General features: G+C 34.3%; 2 protein-coding genes across 3 annotated transcripts; one reads left to right on the top strand and one right to left on the bottom strand.

Annotated features, from left to right (window-relative positions):
• Window positions 693-7,265, top strand: LOC18611468 (MADS-box protein JOINTLESS). 2 transcript variants are annotated; one of them, XM_018119834.1, is made up of 9 exons: window positions 693-977; window positions 1,425-1,660; window positions 5,132-5,210; window positions 5,585-5,649; window positions 5,725-5,824; window positions 5,914-5,955; window positions 6,480-6,521; window positions 6,597-6,751; window positions 6,874-7,265. In XM_018119834.1, the coding sequence occupies exons 2-9, from the start codon at window positions 1,479-1,481 to the stop codon at window positions 6,890-6,892; spliced, it is 684 nt and encodes a 227-aa protein (XP_017975323.1). In that variant the 5' UTR covers window positions 693-977; window positions 1,425-1,478; the 3' UTR covers window positions 6,893-7,265. The 2 variants fall into 2 exon arrangements, with proteins under 2 accessions (XP_017975323.1, XP_007047796.1); XM_007047734.2 differs by having other exon boundaries at window positions 695-977; window positions 6,606-6,751.
• LOC18611467 (very-long-chain (3R)-3-hydroxyacyl-CoA dehydratase PASTICCINO 2) lies at window positions 8,960-11,743 on the bottom strand. Its single transcript, XM_007047732.2, has 9 exons — window positions 11,487-11,743; window positions 11,295-11,406; window positions 11,192-11,210; window positions 11,003-11,091; window positions 10,851-10,904; window positions 10,215-10,285; window positions 10,039-10,120; window positions 9,362-9,458; window positions 8,960-9,251 (listed from the first exon to the last, which is right to left on the bottom strand). The coding sequence occupies exons 1-9, from the start codon at window positions 11,555-11,557 to the stop codon at window positions 9,181-9,183; spliced, it is 666 nt and encodes a 221-aa protein (XP_007047794.1). The 5' UTR covers window positions 11,558-11,743; the 3' UTR covers window positions 8,960-9,180.

Raw genomic sequence — 18,584 nt, 5'->3', positions numbered from 1 at the left:
ACATTAAGATGATTAAACTTTATTTTTTATTATTGAATTTGGATTCAGTCAAAGTACTTTCAACATTTTCAACTAAATAAATGGATTCAAAATTTAATACGATATTGTTAATCAGGCTTGGATAAGGTAGATGTATTAAAATTTATAATAGTGCTTTAAGATTAACGGATGTCATTTTCAAATCAAGGAGGAAAGAAGGTAAACTAGTGAAAAAGAAGGAAAAAAAGGAAGTAGAAAAGAGAAAATATGCAAATTTTGCAATATTTAAAATTTGTTCTCTTTTAATTTTTATTTGTGATTTGAATGTTTTGTGTTTCAATCTTAAGAAAACAATTGATGTTCATCAATATATTAACTAACCACCTTTCAAAAAAAGAAGCAATATATAAACTAATCAAGAAATTGTCATCTCAAAATCTTAGTATCTATGTTTAATAAAAAGTCAAAAAAAATTTATGGAGAGTGATTGTCATTAGTATTTTAAAGGTTTTCTGTTTTGTGATTTGCAAAACTATTAACCAAAATAAATTTGATGAAAATGTACTCCTATAAATGAAGAATAGAAAAAAAAAAAAGAAGAAAAATAAGAATACTGCTATTTTCACAAATTTATAAATAAAGCCCTATAGTTTTATGATATGTGAGTTGTGCCCCATCTGTTCAAACTTGCTACTCAAATGCAGTCCCTTCAGTCCCATTTTCAGCAAGTCAAGCTAAAAAGACGAGGAAGGAGAAAGAAAAAGCTCCCCGCTTCACTAAAAAGGGTCTTCCTTTTTCCCTGACCAAAGCAAAGGTCTTTTCTTTTCACACTTTCTTGGACAACCACAAAGGCCAAAGCCACATTCTTCTCTCACTCACTCTCTCTCTCTCCTTTTCTGCCTCTTTCTCAACCCTTCATTGGTGGCTTTTTAACAAGCTCGGAAACAGAAAAACAACCTCTGGCACCGAAACCAACACCCAAAGACCCACCAAAACTGGTAAGTTAATATGAAATAAATTAATATACCTTCCTAACCAATCATTTTTTACTCTTCTTCTTCCGGCTTCCTTTTGCCACTTTCAAAAACTCAATTTGGGGTTTTTGCCTTTCTTTTTTTTTTTTTGGTTCTTTGTTTTGGATCTCAACTCAAGTTGGGTCCTTTTCATTTCATTTCTTCTCTTCCTTCTAGGGTTTTGTCTCTGAACACTTGACGCTAAATTTGGCAAAATGCCGCCATTTTAACCCAGACTTGTTCCTTTTTACCTTTCCTTTTTTTCTTTTTAATTATTACTAACTCTATTTATAGAAACTTTTCTTTGTTTTTTGTTGTTGGGGTTTCCAGTTTTACTTGATTAGATGTTGGTTCATTCTCTAAATGGAAGTTTGATTGGAGAAGTGCTCTAAAAAACCGAAGACAACTTTTTTTTTTGGTGGTTTTATTTAGGAAGACACGAGGTAGAGAAAAGAAGAACACGAAGAAGTTAACAAAAAAAAAAAAATGGCAAGAGAGAAGATTCAGATCAAGAAAATTGATAACGCTACAGCTAGGCAGGTGACGTTTTCCAAAAGGAGAAGAGGGTTGTTTAAGAAAGCTGAGGAGCTCTCTATTCTCTGTGATGCAGATGTTGCTCTCGTCATTTTCTCATCTACTGGCAAGCTTTTTCAGTATGCTAGCTCAAGGTACCTTCTTCCTCTTTATTTCACTCTTTGTAACACTTGTTTTTGTAATTGTTTTTATGTATAAATCATGTTGTAGTTGTAAAATTATAGTCTTTGGTGTGGGAAAAGGGACAAAGTTTTGAACTTTGAGAAAAATGACGAGTTTTTACCTTTTACGCCTGTGCTTGTTTAGATCCTTGAGAGGAGGAAGTTTGTTCTTTCGTCTGATTTTTGTTTTTTTTTTTTAAATAAAAATCAGTAAGTTTGATGGGAATGAAAACGGTTTTAAATTTATCGGGGTATGGAAGAGAGTATCTGTATACTATAGGTTGGATATTTTGTTGTTTGTGTCAGAATTGTAAATGGAAGTCTCAGATATCGATGAGGAATTCGTCTATTTTGTATTTTATCATTTTTATCATTTTATGTGGATCTGTATGTGTTACTGCACAGGAAGAAGATAAGCTTGAATTTATGGTGGTGTTGGTGTAGAGACACTGTAATAGTGTCAGGTGGGGATATTTGTTTGTTGATCCATTGTCTATGTAGTTTACTCCTTTTCCGTAGTGTTTTTAGTTTGTTTTGTCAATCTACAAATTTTCTTCAGCGAAACTTTTGAGGGAGTATCAGTCCTTTTGTACTTCCATAAAAAAAAAAAAAAACTTTGTGGTTTGTTGGAAGGTTAGTATACATTTCTAATGCTGTTGTTCATTGTTTGTTTCTATGAGTCTTGTCCTTCTTTTTCTCATTTCTGAAACTGGAGATTTCCTTTCTCTGGCTCTCACGTGAGCAAACATTGGTCTCTGAAGGACTGACGCACTTATTTTTAACACCAGTAAGTATAACAGGAAACACCTATAATGTACTTGGACAATAATGCTACTATAGTGTGCAAGAAGGAAAAGACGTTCATACAAGTTAACCTGATGCATTTACATATAAATTTGTGGTCGTCATAATTATCCGCTAATAGTTCCTAACGGGAAGAACCAGCAGTCAGAAACTAGGAAGCACTACTTTAAGTGGTAAATTCAATTTGGGATCATTATAGATCCCTGACCATGGTAGAACTAGTTTTGCTTCGCCATTTCTTTGTTTGGGAATTAGTGTCATCTTAGCTAATGGATAATTATAACTTAGATGTCTGCCTTTTTAATGCAAGTATATGTTTTTTGCTTATCCTCAACTCTCTCTTCTCTCGTTCTGTGTGTGTGTCTGAACGAATTAATTTACTTAATAAGAGAAGAAACCTTATAGTAGATGATTGGAAACTGGTTTTGTTTAAAGATTACCACATGATGAAGGCTTCTCCTTTTTGTTTAGTTACCATTTTATTGTTTGCGTGGGAATGCCCAGTTTATAAGCATCAGAACGTCTTGCAGAGTTTCAATGCCGGAAATAGCATTGAAAACTTTTTCTATGACAAGATGTGACAGTTCTGTGAAAATTTGATGAGGAACTTTGATTTACACATAAAGTGTTGGAGAGAAGACAGCTGCTGTATGCATCTTGTTCGCATATATTTTGTTTTCTTATTTTGTCAACGTGACTATGGTGATAATCTAAGAATATATATGTTTTCTTATTTTGCCGTGTTTCCATGCTTGGGGATTCTGTTGTTATTTAAAAAATGTTAGAAACTTGTCTTGAGAATCTATTAATATGGTTGATGGTTGATCGTGTCCAGCCACTTAGAAAATCAGAAAGCTCGGAAGGGTTTGGCAAACAAAGATAGTCAATTTCGACTGGCACTGGTCAAGGGTTCATTGTTTGTCTCAGAATTTGGTGTACTGAACCAAAAGAAAAGGTGGGCCTAATTAGAAAATGAAGAAGATGATCATGATAGAATATCGAGATGAGCTCCCACCAACCCCCCAACCATTAGCATAGAACCATATATCTTCGACCATGATTTTATAAATTGTCAATTTGGCAATAGGAAGTATGTTATGGATATTATTAATCTCATCTAGTTGAAGGTTGGTTCTGTGGAAATTAACTTGAATAACCTTGTGGTTGATTCATTATAAAGTTATGCCGGATATGATAGCACTGATATGTTTTGTTGCTTACTGCATCAACATTTTGTACCGCATGGAGATGTTGTAATTTGTTTCTATGGTAATGTTCAGTTATGGTTTATAGTTAAATTTTTGTTTATTCTTGGGCTGTCAGATTTCTTGCATTTTATTTGTCTATTCATTTAATTTGGGTAGTTACGCTATTTTCCTATCTCCAACAAAAGTCAAATGTCTCCATCCATTTTCATTACTTTGGTCATTGTTTTATTAAATTGTCTTCTCAAGTTAATGGTCAGCTTTATGGTTGGGCAGAATGAAGTAATTTAACAACTTCACTTGGCATTTCTTAGTGGTAGATTTTCTGAATTGAATCTTAAATTCTTATTGCTGTTCTATTGTTCTCCCTCCTTTTCCTCATTTTCACCACACCCTCCCCCAAGAAAAAAGAATAGCACTGTTTAAAGTTGCATCCTTGTTGTCTAGAACTGTTATGGATTGGTTATATATATATGTCGTTGCCATTTTGAGGATATTTTGTTTGTAGAAGTTAGTTGATTATAGCTTTTTTCTTTTAATATAGATTTTTTCCTTCTACTCTTCTCATTCTAATAAGAAATGAATATTTGAGGATTTTCTGTTTTCTAAGTATTAAATTTCAATGCGCAGAGCGCCTTGTATCCTTACCACTGGCACTCAGTAAGATTTAACTGTTAAGTCATAGACAATGCATGTAAAGATACATACCAGATGCCATGGACCAAAGTATTTCTAGCCTTTGCTAAATAACCCTAAATCTGTAATAGTAATAGGTAATATTTCCAGTAGAAGAAGCATTATGGGACGAAAATTATCTTCATTACATGGCTTGTGTAATTTTGACCGCATATTGAGGCCATATTGTTGAAACCATAATTAGGTCTCTTTATAGTTAATTAATCTGAGCCAAGTTTTTTGTGGATAATGACTATTGTTATCTTCTATTTGTTTCTGAATGATTTTGCCATCTGGTTTGCTTAGAATTATGTACGCTACATAGGGTTAACTTTTCATGCATTTTCTGCATAAAATACTACTTGAGTTGCTGTGGCTTGTCTTTTTAAACCAAGAAAAGTAACTCTATAGCCTGTAGGCCATATCATCATCACTAGATGTTGTTACATGTTTAACTTTAACTGTCTTTGGCATCTTTGTCTTGATGGGTAAAAACCAAATGTTGCTGCATTGTCCATGATTGCCTCTATTAAAGCTCATACAGCTTAAATGTGATTGGACACTTCCAGCCAAATGCCTCTTCTCTTTTCTCTCCCTTTCATGGCAGCCTAGTGTCCTATATTGAAGCGTGGAATGAAACAGTGGAAAGGAACTATAATTGTTTGAAAGTTTTGGTGTACATATTTTTCCCAAGTGATCTGATATGAAACATTCTGTAGGTTGACATCAGAGAACTGATAATTTTGTCTCTAATTTGAAGCATGAAGGAGATATTAGAGAGGCACAACTTGCACTCAAAGAACCTTGAGAAGCTGGAACAACCATCTCTTGAGTTGCAGGTTATTTTGTTTTCTTTCCTCTCTTTCTGCCCTTTTTGTTCTTACTTCAGTAGTTACTCAATTGGGAGGAAAATTACTTGGGGGATCTAAATATGAAAAATTGGAGTTCTTAATAGACTTAATAGTGGGGCAAGTTTCATTGGTGAGCCCCTTGTTTCACATGAAAGAATCACAAATCAAACCATGACTTGAGAAAATTTCAATATATTTTTTCTGTTCTACACATTATAGAAGAATTTACTTGTGAGCTATGAATTGAATTATCATTATCCAACCAGGGATGGCACAAATCCTTTGATGGAAAATATAAAGTCCCATTACTTATGTTTATCAGTCATAGAGAATTATTAATTTCCCCTCTTCCTGATCCGTAGCTTGTAGAGAACGGCAACCAGTCCATGCTGAGTAAGGAAGTAGCTGAGAAAAGTCATCAGCTGAGGTATGCATCTGTTTTGTTTCTTATTGGTTTGTGCATATTATGTGTGTGGATACAAAATGATTTGGCCTAAAACAGGCAAATGAGGGGTGAGGAACTCCAAGGATTAAGTATTGAAGAACTACAGCAGCTAGAAAAGTCTCTGGAATCTGGATTGAGCCGTGTGATAGAGAAAAAGGTTTATACATTTTAAGTGTCTGCAACTTTTGTCCAATCTGTAGCCATTTCTACTTATCTCTAATTACTGTTTTCTTAAATGTATTTCAGGGTCAAAAGATTATGAGAGAAATCAATGACCTTCAAAGAAAGGTCAGTACATTACATTGTAACCTACATCCTGAGACTGACAAAAAGGAGGAAGTACATATATAAATAGCGTGGCTTATAGTAACTGTCATCATGGAATTAGAATTCATGTCTCTATATTTATAATACTGTCTACGACTTGGCATAATCAATTAAATAATAATGCTTAGGAGAAAGTTAAGTTCGAAGGACAAAGGTAGGCAATTGTACACATACTCATTTGTGCATAGATCAGCAAACAATCTTATGTTTGTCTGTACAATTAATCAGATTCTAGTTCATCTTGGAATACATTTATTCCAATTTTTAGGTGCATGGAGAGACTTCTTAACTAATTGAACTTGCAATAAAAATATCCAATAAAAATTCTTTTATTGGCTATGGAGGAAAAATGCTATGAACAATGGTGAAGCCCGTTCTTATTAAACATAAAGTTTTAGAAGTATGGAATCATGTAACTTTGTAGGTGATGTTTACTCAAATACCTTATAGCTATATTTCAGCAATTTCTGTCTCTAAACATGCAGGGAATGCATTTGATGGAAGAAAACGAACGATTGAAGCTGCAAGTATGGTTCTCCCTCCTTCTTCTATTATTTGATGCTTGTATACTTGTTAGTAGCTATAAGCATTCATCACTGAAGGTGTTGCAGATATTCAATGGCCGAAAACAAATTGCTAGTGATTCAGAGATTGTGTTTGGCGAGGATGGCCAGTCATCAGAGTCTGTGACCAACGTTTGTGCCTCTAATGGAACTCCACATGACTATGAAAGCTCCGATACGTCCTTGAAGCTAGGGTGAGTAGCATTGTAGCAATGTACCGGCGGACATGCACGTATATACAACTGTATAATCACTGTAAAAGCAATGCCAAATCCATTTCTTTTTTCTCAAAACAGTTTGTCTTGATCTATTGCAGGTTGCCATATTCTGGTTAATTGCGAAAGGTTGGAGGAGATCAACTTGCTAGCAAGATATAATTGACTTGAAATTAATGAAATGCAAAGCTAACCTCTTGATGTATGTGGGTATAAAAGTTTAATGTGTAACTTTGAAAGACCAAATTTGGAACATGATACTTGGCTTAAAGCACTCAATGGCCTCCCTTTCCTATCCTCCTAATTGTAGTATCTCGTAATTAAAGCAACTCATCCAAAAATCTTAGCTTTGCCAAGGCACTCTGTTAATTCATCCTGCTAAGCAACTATGGTGCTGTGGCATTGGCACTGGATAACTGAACATCATGTAAGATATAATTATGAATATATTTATTGATAATTACGTTTTCCTTCTGAAATTATTAGAACTAAATGTTTGCTTTAACAATTTTGATGATTTTGGTTAAGTTTTTTTTTTTTTGGTATGGACATATTTGCATACCTTCTTAAGTTGCGGATAGAATCAAATATGATGAGCAAGGAATCGAGAGAAAATTAGGGATGCAAATAAGCGAAAAAGTTTGTTATCCTTAAATAAATCGAACCTAGGCAGCACTATATTTCTCTTTTACTTCACAGATACAGAGTTGCTCAGCCTCCTCTCTTTCTTTCTTTTTTGGTGAACAAATCTAGGGGTGTGCAAAGAGATTGAATGGTTAGTTTGATTCTGAATTTATCAAAATTGAAAAAATCAAACCTCTTCTATAAAAACCGAAACTGAATGGAAAAATCAAAAATCAAACTATTTTGATTAGTTCAGTTTGATTACCACAAATCAAACTTATGAAAAATATTCTAAAATTAGATATATGTTTGATATTAAACAATATTTGATTTACTTGCTTGAGCTTAAATTCACATGATTCTAAGTATAATTTCTTCACTCCTTAATTATAATAAAAGTTGAAATTTCTTTGAAAAAAGACTTGTGTAATTAATAAAATTAACTCTTTTTATATAAGCATTTTCCACTTCGATTAGTTCGGTTGGAAATTTTCTAAATAAAAAATCGAACTGATTAAATCGTTGTAATTGAACATATTTAATCCAAATAACCGAACATCGAATTAATCGAACTCACTTCAATTCGGTTTGAATTTACAGACCTCTAAACCAATCTCCTGTCTACCGACAACCTTGCAATGTAATCTTGTTTTTCTATATTACCTAACTTGATCAGTTATCTTGATTAGTTGATTAGGTCACTTCCAATTGAATCCTTAATTACTAGACTAATTCATGCCTTGTTTACAATTTTCAAGACTTCCCCATCTATGGAGCTAAACTCGTATTATACACAAGGGAACGAAAACGTATCATATACAGGAAAAAATAATGAGTTTCGACAAGCATTCGGGCTCGCTTGTCCCAGAATCCAATCCATTCTTGTTCTGAGTCTAGCCAAGGAGGAATAGGTCATTTGGATCGAACTAACTTTGAGATCATACTAAAACACATGACTCCCACGTACTAAAGTTGTTAAAATTTTCCATTACATTCCGTTCCAAGATTACAGCAGATTTGGACAACTTTCTGATCTTCATGTCAATTTCTTTTCAATTGATTAGAAGATTCTACCGAACAGCTTTTCCCAAAAGATTGGGGTTGACAAATTGTGCATATTGGAAGGGAACACACTTGTATGTTGACTGAATATTAACATATTCGCCTTGGTTTTATTCAAAGCATTGGCATAATGTCTCTGATCGCGTTCATGATCTTAATTTTAACATAATCTGAAAGAGGAAAAAACCCTTAGAGATAAGACTAGACATTTTTAAAGCCACAATGACAATGTTGCCGGCTATGTTACTCTCACATACAGCCCACCAAATCTTGGGCTTGCAAAATCTAGAGTTCGAACAGGCTTGACAACAAGCTGAACTATGCTCAAATTTCAATCCAGCTCAGGTCCACTCCCAAGTTGGAAGGAAGCTAGGTCCCAATTTTGAGTCTTTCTAAAAACTTGCAGCTTCCCAGTCCATTACAATTAATCTTGCAGGCTTAAACAGGTGGGTTCAATGACATTTTGTTTGTATCAAAAGTGGAATTTTAGGAGCGGCAGAGTTGACAAGGAAGTTATGAAATTGGAGGTTCAAGGATACGCCAAACCACGAAACTTAACATTTGGGATTTGATCTGCATCTACACCATCATATTAAAGGAGAAGGCTGATCGTGGAACACTTTAGCTACAGGCAATAATTAAGAAAAAGAAGAAGAATGAGATGATACATGCACAAGGTTTGGATAAATAATGAACACAACATTACACATCTTGATTCCATTCTACTCCTTTTTCGATTTGGAAAGAGCTCTCTTCCTCTGCGCAAGCATATAACGGTACAGGTGAGGACTACCTGCAACAAATTATGCCATGCAGATGAGTAAGTGGCAGCAAATAATTGCAGACGAGCCATCTAAACAAGCATGGAAAAAGATGTCAAATAGAGGAATGCTAAGTCCATACCCGGGACATAGAATCCAAGGGCAAGAATTGCTAAATAGAAGTAATCAAGAGAGAAATTCCACTTGTTTGGCATTCTTACAGAATACTTCTCAGAACCCTGCAGATAAACCAGTTCAATCAATGAGCATAAAGAAGATGCTTTTACCACTTTTATTGGTACAAAATTCTAAGAAGTGATTGGGGAGAGGGCTAAAGACAGTTGAATGAGTTTTAAGCAAATCAACAGCTAGTATCAGACCAGCCATCCTTTTGCTTTTGCAAACTTTCAAGTGAAAAAAGGGGCAAGGGGAGTGTAAGCAAATAGCTAATTGTATCAGAAAAGCCATCCTTTTGTCTCACAACCTTGTCATCTATCCTATTCATTTAGAGGTTAAATTTAACATTTAAACATGTTCAATTTGCTAACGTTAGAACACATGTTTATACAGGCGAACTTTCATTTCTGCCCATAGATGACCAACCATTCTAACTGTCTTTTGGTCATTCAAATTACACTCTTTAGCAAATAATATGAGACACGAACAGTATAAAAACTTTATTTGATAACCATCAACAGAGAAAACTCCATTTCAACTCATATATCAAGCATTTAGCATGGCTTATAAAGTGGGGTGAAAGTAGTTGTGATGTAGATCACATTAGCAGACTTTTAGCATCATATGTCATCGATTCATTACCTTGATATATGGCAGGGCAAAATATACCAGACCAACTTCACTGCTGATGCCAGTTGGATACAAAACCAAAAAGGAACTGTACCTGCATAAAAAAATTGACTATTAGCAAAACGACCACTTAAGGATTCAACCACTTTGTTTCCAGTTAATGAGACCAGCACGCATGTATTATATACCTAAGCCACAAATGCCATGAAGGTGCAAAACCAAAGGCCTCCTTCATGCCAAAGAAAGAATAGCGAATAATCTGTAATTACAAGAAATCACAAAAAAAAAAAAATCAGTATGGTGTCAATGTTTATAAAAAAATCGGAGGACTATATAATACTGAGATTTTCCATCATTCATGCACAGAGAAACGTTACTTCTGAGCAAATGGCTTACTAGAGTCTATGATCAGTAAACTTAAACAATAAGCACAAGCAGCAATACTCAGTTCTAAGCACAATATAACATAAATGCAAATGCTTCAGAATCAACTATATACATTCCTCGCTTCAGCAAAAGTAAAATCATGAATTTGGAAATAAGCTCCCAATCCTAGTTAGAAATAGCAGTCTTAACTTATTAACTTAACCAACAAAACGCCTCAAAAGATGAAACTAAATAAGATTACATGCAGGGAAGCTCTTTCTATCTTTTACTCTAAACACTGCCAATAAGACCTCAAACCCAACAACAAAAACATTGACCAACAAATGCAGAGTAATTTTTTTCATTCTGTTTCAACTTGCGATCATCACCAGTTACAGTTGCTAATTTTAACTACACGTGTGGACAAAAAATGAAAAGCAGAATTCAATCAATTCTACCTCTGTTATGGACCAACTGATGACCAACGAGCTAACAAGAATGTGGGTCCGAATCTGGCAATCACGGTCACCATTTTAATTTTAACTAAAAATTAAGATGAGATATAAAAGTAAAGATGGTAAATATAAGATTTATTCTTTTTGGGTTTTACCTCAGGAAAACTCCATAAAATTCCCCAAGTTAAATACAATCTTGATCCTACTTGTGGCAGAGTTGATGACACTGGCGACCTAACCAGACCTTCAAAAATTAACAAAACAAAATTCAAAATTGATTTTTTTCGAAATCAAATTAGCTCAAGAATTACAAATTACAATAGGAAGAAGAACAGAGCGCTCACCTATTAAACCGTGAAGAATCTGTTAAAAGAAAGACAGTCAATTTTACTGATGCACGTGGAAAGAAAATTCAGTGAAAGTAACCGGAGTGAAGAACAAAGGAACCTCTAAAGCGGCGGCGGATTGGGCGAGAAGGAGAGGCTTTTCAACGGCATTGTAGACATGTTCATGGCCCGATTCTTTCAACGACTTCAACGCCAAAAACAGAACCTGAAACCTGAAAAAGTAAACTAAGAAATTTCAAAATTTGAAGTGGAAAATTGAGAGAATAAGAGAGTGGGATCTGAGCATGCTTGCCAGCCGATGAAGACGGTCCAATTGTAGATGGAAAGGTAGAGGCGCCTGAGAGCAGCGAAAAGGGTGGCCATGACAGATAGGACACTTCGAAACACAGCGAAAAGAGAGAGAATGGACTTGTACGAACAAAAGACCTAGCTTAGCTAGAGAGTAGAGCAAGTTATACAGAGGAATGGGGGTGAATGGAAACTGAAACAATAAATACCTAGAGAGAAAAAAAGAAAACAAAGTAAGAAATTAATGAAATGTAGTTGGCAGATTGGCAAGCTGCTCAACTGCCACCTTTCTGTCCACCTGACAATTTCCACCTATTAAATATTTAAGTTTAATTACTTTCATCTACAAGCTACGGTGCCGTTTTACTTGATTTTATAGATCATTTTCCTTAATATAAATGATAATAAACTGAATGAGGGTTATTAACAAAATGCGAGATGGTGATTTTTTATTGGATACTTAAACTGTTAACTTTTAAGATCATCCGTCCATAATTTAAACTCTAATTGAAACATAAGACCAATTCGGACACAACTCAATGCGCACAATCCCACTAACCCAATCGCGTTGTTTTTTCTTTTCTTTTTTTGGGTGACCAAAACATGCAGCTACTTCTATATTTTGGCACAAATAAAAAATAACCACGTGGCAACTCTAGCAACCCAATAAATCAGGCCATGTGTGCACATGATTGATAAATGAACATTTTTATAAAATGTATTAGTTGGAAATTTTCATCTACATTAAATGCATAGTTATAGGCATCAGGCTTTTAAACACTAACATGTACTTCAATTCTCTTGCTTTATAATGTTATTTTATTTCACCTAAGTCGTTTGCTTAATTGGTTCATCGGGATCAACTATATTTTTTTTAATGGATATTGGATACAGTTAGTTATTTTTGTCAATACTCAATAATTTATTTATTTCCTTTACTGGAATGTCACGTTGACAATGATAATAATTTAAAAAATATTATATTTGATATAATGTCAGTTTATAATATTTATATATTATCACTTAATTACAAAATATTATTTTATAAATATGTCAATATAAAAGTTTAATTTTTTTTTTCAAAATAAGTATTTTTAAATTTATAAATATTAAATTTTAGAATTTTAAATTTTAAAATTTACTTATTTTCAAAATAATATTTAATTTTTAAAGAAAAATAAAAAAAAAGAAATGAAGAAGAGATTGACATGCAAATTGAACAAGAAGATGGCAGTTTTATTAGAGTTAGAATTGTTACTGTTGCAGTTTGATCAGATTATATTCACATTTTAGCTTAAATGATTTTGCGCTATTTCCCTGTATTGGATCTCCCTTGAGCCCAAATATCGGTGGGCTGGATTGGCTTTGTCGGACTGGGTCTCAAACATGTAAACTCAAATTGCTTAATGCTACACTGCAATCGCACAAGGAAAGCGTTTCAAGTCACCCTCTCCGCTGTCAAAACAACAAAAACAAAGCTTTCAGTTTTTTTTTTTTTATCTATTATCTTGATCTCCATTAAGGATAAAATAAAACTTTTAATTTGACTAAATTTTAGTACAAATATACTGCCACTCAGGACAAAGACCATAATGGGTAATTATCATGTGTCAGTCCAACCAAGAGTGACATTTTTCCACGAGTAAAACTTTCCCTTCCGTGGAAGAAGAAGTAGAGTATTTTTTTTTTTGGCATTATAAATTCCCACTTGGTGGCATCCGCTTAGATGTTCAAAAGTTTTGCAAAACAATATGGACCCATTAGTGAATCTTTTCAATAATTGCCATGTCCAAAGACCTCTCACGAGGAACTTGATCCTCTATGAAATAAAAAGGCTGCCATTTGGTAGTGAAACTATACCTTATTGTTTCTAGCACAAATTCATCTCCTTTCCTTGTCATTATCCAGGGTTAAAGTACGTAGCATAAGAACGCGAACGTTGGGAGGGCTTCAAAGCTAGGTGTTTTTATTGTTTTATGAGCATTACCTAAAGTCCCACAGCTGTTAGGCATGACAAACAACGGTACGAGACGACATATAAAGTTGCATCAAGTAACAAAATTAAGCATACTTTTCTCGGCCTCTTGGCGAAGATTAACAGTAGAATTTGTTTTTATTAGTTTAATATCTGATAAATGAGTCATTGACTCATATGATATTAAATTAATTTTTTAGGGAGAGAGTTTATATTAGTAGCTTGCTATTGAAACTCTCAAACATTGCTTATGTGTTACACTACAACATGGGTGTCACGATATATATCAATTCTTGTGAGATATTGTCCGCTTTGACATTAGTAGCTTGCTATTGAAACTCTCAAGCATTGCCTATGTGTTACACTACAACATGGGTGTCACGGTCTACACCAATTCCTGTGAGATATTGTCTGCTTTGACCCGCTGATTTCACAGCTTTATCCCATGAAAAGCGCCTCATAAGTTGAAGGTGATGTAAACCCTTATCTCGATGTGAGACTTTGTAGGTCAACTCGCCAAGAGTATTATCTCAATTATGTGAGATTCATGTCCATGCGAATTATGTGAGATTCATGTCCATGCGAGGACCGTGACATCTTCTCTCAATTCAATAAGTACCCACTATTCTCAGTGACACATCACTAGTAGTTAGAGTCTAGTCTGATGCCAATTATCATGGTCTATACCAACTCTTGTGAGGTATTGTCTACTTTAACCTACTGACATCACAATTTTGTCTCACAAAAAGCATCTCACAGGTTGAAGGTAACGTGAACCTTTATATTCTCAATATCACCTAGTACATAACTGATGTGGGATTTATGGATCTCCTATTTGAGACCATGACATCCTCCCTTACTCCCTGTTGGGGGATTCTCTCTAGCACCATGACATCCTCCTTTACTTCCCGTTAGGAGTTTCTCTTCGTTGTGGGACTTTATAACTCAACCCGTTATGAGCATTATTTCAATGATGTGAGATTCACATCCACGCGAGGACCGTGATATCCTTTCCCACTTCAACAAGAGCCCATTATCATTTGTAGCACATCGCTAGTATTTAGAGTATGCTTTGATACTAATTATCACGGTCCACACTAACTCTTGTGAGGTATTATCCGTTTTAACCTGTTGGCTTCACAGTTTGGTCCCACAAAAGAGGCTTTATAGGTTGAAAGTGATGTGAACTTTAATTCTAGTACATAGTTGATGTGGAATTCATGGCTCCTTTCTTTAGGACTATAACATCCTTCCTCACTTCCCATTGAGAGTTTCTCTCAAGGATCATAACATCCTCCTTTACTTCACGCTGGAAGTTTCTCTTCAATGTGAGGCTTTGTAGCTCAACTTGTTGGAAGCATTATCTTGACAATGTGAGATTCACATCTATGCAAGGATTGTGATATCCTCTCCCATTTCAACAAGGATCCACTGTCTTCAGTGGTACATCGCTAGTATTCAAAGTCTGTTATGATACCAATTGTCACGGTCTACACCAACCCCTGTGAGTTATTATTTTCTTTGGCCAGTTGGCCTCGCAGTTTTGTCCCACAAAAGACGCCTCACAGATTGAACGTAGTGTGAACCATTATATTTACAATATCACTCTAATACATAGTTGATATGAGATTTATGGCTCCCTCTCTAGGACCATAACATTCTCCCTTACTTCCAGTTGGGAGTTTCTCTTCGATGTGAGACTTTGTAACTCAACCCGCTGAGAGTATTATCTCAACGATGTAAGACTCATGTCCATGTGAGGGTCATGACAATGGGCCTAATGCATCCCTCAAATTCTAGTACAAGTTTATGATCATGGGCTTTGTGATACCCTTCAATTATAATACAAGTTTACGATCATGGTTTTTGATATCATAAAAGAGGATCCTCGTGTTAGGATAATATTTATCTTATGATATGATATCCACCAATAAAAAATTATAATTAATTCATTTCACGATAAACCAATTATTTATATTTTGAATAAAATCGTTAATGGTAAGTTTTTTTCTTAACAAAAAAGTTTTGATGCTAAATTACAATGCTTCATCAAAGAATTAAAAGCATGTTAAAAAGGGGAAAAAAAGGTAAAATATTAAGACATTCTTAACTTTTAACCATAATCACACGTAGATTTATTAGTTTTGAAAATAAGCATTTCACTCTAAATGTTTAAATGACGTTAATGCCTAAACATGAAATACCTAAAACATCTTTTTTCCTCTTTTCACTTTTTCCTTTTCTCTCAAGTTGACCAACAGATATCGATCGACCACTCTGCGGTTGGAGATTCGATCAGACTCCCAAAAGAGTACTCGATGGTGCTCCCCAAGCTTAGGGAGCAACCCCAAGTGCTCTTCAAGGTAGAGAAGTGCGACCAAAGATTTGGTTGAATCTGGTCATGATTGAAAGGTGGTTGGTCGACAATGGGAGTGCCATTGGTCGAACTCCCAAAAGAGCACTTGATGGTGCCTCCATGGCTTGGGAGCATCGTTGAGTTCTCCCCAAGCTAGAAAAGGACGACCAAAGATCTAGCCGAATTTGGTCATGACCTAAAGGTGGTTGGTTAGTGATGGGAGTCCCACTAGCCGACCATTTGAGAGAAAAAAAATAAAAAAGAAGATTTTTTTGAAAGAAAAAAATTATAAAAATAAAATAATAATTTATATATTGTGTAATTTTTGAAATTAATGAAAGGAAAAATTGTTCGTAAGATATTACCACATTAACAAAATAACATAAATATCAATGAAACCGTAACAATTGGACTTGTTTACTTAACGAATAATAATTTTTGAAACAAATTGTCTATTTTTTATATTAATAAATACATGTAAAATTTTGATTAAAATTTAAAAAGCATCAATATTTTATCAAAAAAAATTCCAATAAGTAAACAAAAAATGATAAAAAGAAAAGACAGGCACAAAGAAAGATTCTTTATATTAATCAACAAATTGTGGACAAGAGACCTAGCCTTTCGTTGATTAAAATATTAATAATTCAATTTATAGCTGATTGTTTCTAGCCTTTTGACAAATTCATCTTCTTTCCTTGTCATTATCCAGGGTTAAAGTATAAAGCATAAGAACGCTGGGAAAGCTTTCAAAGCTAAGTGTTTTTATTGTTTTACGAGCATTACCTAAAGTCCCACAACTGTTGGGCATGACAAACAACGATCTGAGACGACATATTAAAATCGCATCAAGTAACAAAGTTAAGCATACCTTTCTCGGTCTTTTGGCTAAGATCAAGTGTAGTATCTGTTCTTATCAGTTTAATATCTGATACATGAGTCATTGACTCATTTGATATTAAATTAATTTTTCAGGGATAGAGTTTATATCAGTAGCTTGCTATTGAAACTCTCAAGCATCGCTTGTGTGTTGCACTACAACATGGGCCTGGTGCATCCCTCCAATTCTAATGCAAGTTTATGATTATGGGCTTTGTGATACCCTTCACTTCAAGTGCAAGTTTATGATCAAGGGTTTTCATATCAACAAAGAGAAAATTTTAAGATCTTACAATCTAATATCCACCAATAAAAATTCATAATTATTTCATTCCATGATAAAACAATTATATATATCTTGCATAAAATCGTTAATGGTAAGATTTTCTTCTTATAAAAAAAGGTTTTTATGCCAAACTATGAAACTTCATCAAAGAATTCAAAGCAGATCAAATGGGGCAAAAGAAAAAAGAAAAAAAGGAAAGAATCCCAAGAAGTATACAAGGAATGACAAAATGAAAAGGCAAGGCATAAAGAAGGATTCTTTACATTAATCAACAAATTATGGACAAGAGAGCTTGCCTTACTTTGATTACTTGCTCATCAGAAAATATCCATTTGCATTTGCATTGCATGTTGGATAACTTCTGATCTTTGTATCAGATTCGGCAGAAATGGATTCTTTGGGTCCCTAGGGTACCCAAATCATTGATATCACAAGCTCCACAATGTTGAAAATTTTCTGATCTTGTGATCCCATATTTTTTGCATGCAATGGATTCAGTGGAACACCTAGGGACCCAGATATCACAATTTTCCATAAAATCTCACAGATTTTGGCTTATTGCCATGAATTTCTTCCTTTAGCATCGAGTTGTACCTAGAGTGAAATTCTAGCAGAAGGAAGCTGTCGGCAGAGTTCCGAGTTCCAACAATCGGTTTAAGTCATCCTAATAATTCCTTGCCAATATTCCTAAAGCCGCAATGTGAAGAGGATTATTGGCATACCACTGTATCTAAGTAGTAGCCATCGTATTCGTACTATAGCATGGGCCTGGCGCACCCCACGAATTTTCAGTTCAAGGTTCATAATCGTGGGCTTTGAAATATCTTTGCTGCAATCAGGACTACGAGATTTTCTGCCCGTCATTGTCGTTGGAGGCTTCATTGAATCTACATTCATTACCCTAAAACAGTCTATTTCTTATGGAATATAAGAAGAGAAAGTATCAAGAAAGGGATAAAATTTTATCTTGAGTATTTTTACAAATGAAGTGAAAAGTGTAGCTAACAATAGTTTATCTAGATAAAATTTACAAGATAAAGATAATATTAAGAGATTTGATTTGAATAGATTAAATTATAATTATAATTTAATTTAATTTGTATTTGAATCTAGATATACATAATCAAATATAAAATTCAAATTAGATCATCGTTTGTGTAGATTATTTGACTTGTCTTGACTATCTGGCTTGGTCTTAATTTTTAGACAATGATATAACGGACATAGATCAGCAGTAATTAATGGTTTAGTTATGATAATAGAGAATGAAGATTTAAGAGCAAACCAGGATAACTCATTTGGTAACCACCTCTTTTGATCTGCAAGTCCTACTTCTTGTGGATAGAATAGGGTAGCAGTTGTTAATTCTGCCAAGTTTGGTCCAATCCTCTTCTTCTCAATTGTTTTTTCTTTCTTTCCCTTGTAGAAAAAGCTTATCAAATTTGATTGAGTACATAATTTCTTCCTCTTAACCTCTGAAAGACTTCTTTAGTAATACCAGGAGAGTGGCTGACGGGCTATTGACCTTGACTCATTGCGAAGAAGTCGTTTTCATATCACAAAAGTTCTTGGAATCTTATCTTCTTAGGGTTTGGCCTTCCATATA

This window comes from Theobroma cacao, chromosome 1 (genome assembly GCF_000208745.1).
Source record: "Theobroma cacao cultivar B97-61/B2 chromosome 1, Criollo_cocoa_genome_V2, whole genome shotgun sequence".
NCBI lineage: Eukaryota > Viridiplantae > Streptophyta > Magnoliopsida > Malvales > Malvaceae > Theobroma > Theobroma cacao.
This window is presented reverse-complemented; position numbering and strand designations above follow the sequence as displayed.

Coding starts and splice junctions, on each gene's coding strand:
- LOC18611467 (XM_007047732.2), bottom strand. CDS start 11,557: ATGGCCACCCTTTTCGCTGCTCTCAGGCGCCTCTACCTTTCCATCTAC. Junction 10,286..10,850: donor TCAGTTGGTCCATAACAGAG/GTAGAATTGATT, acceptor TTGTAATTACAG/ATTATTCGCTATTCTTTCTT. Junction 10,121..10,214: donor TCATGGCATTTGTGGCTTAG/GTATATAATACA, acceptor TTTTTTATGCAG/GTACAGTTCCTTTTTGGTTT.
- LOC18611468 (XM_018119834.1), top strand. CDS start 1,479: ATGGCAAGAGAGAAGATTCAGATCAAGAAAATTGATAACGCTACAGCT. Junction 5,211..5,584: donor AACCATCTCTTGAGTTGCAG/GTTATTTTGTTT, acceptor CCTGATCCGTAG/CTTGTAGAGAACGGCAACCA. Junction 6,522..6,596: donor ACGAACGATTGAAGCTGCAA/GTATGGTTCTCC, acceptor TCATCACTGAAG/GTGTTGCAGATATTCAATGG.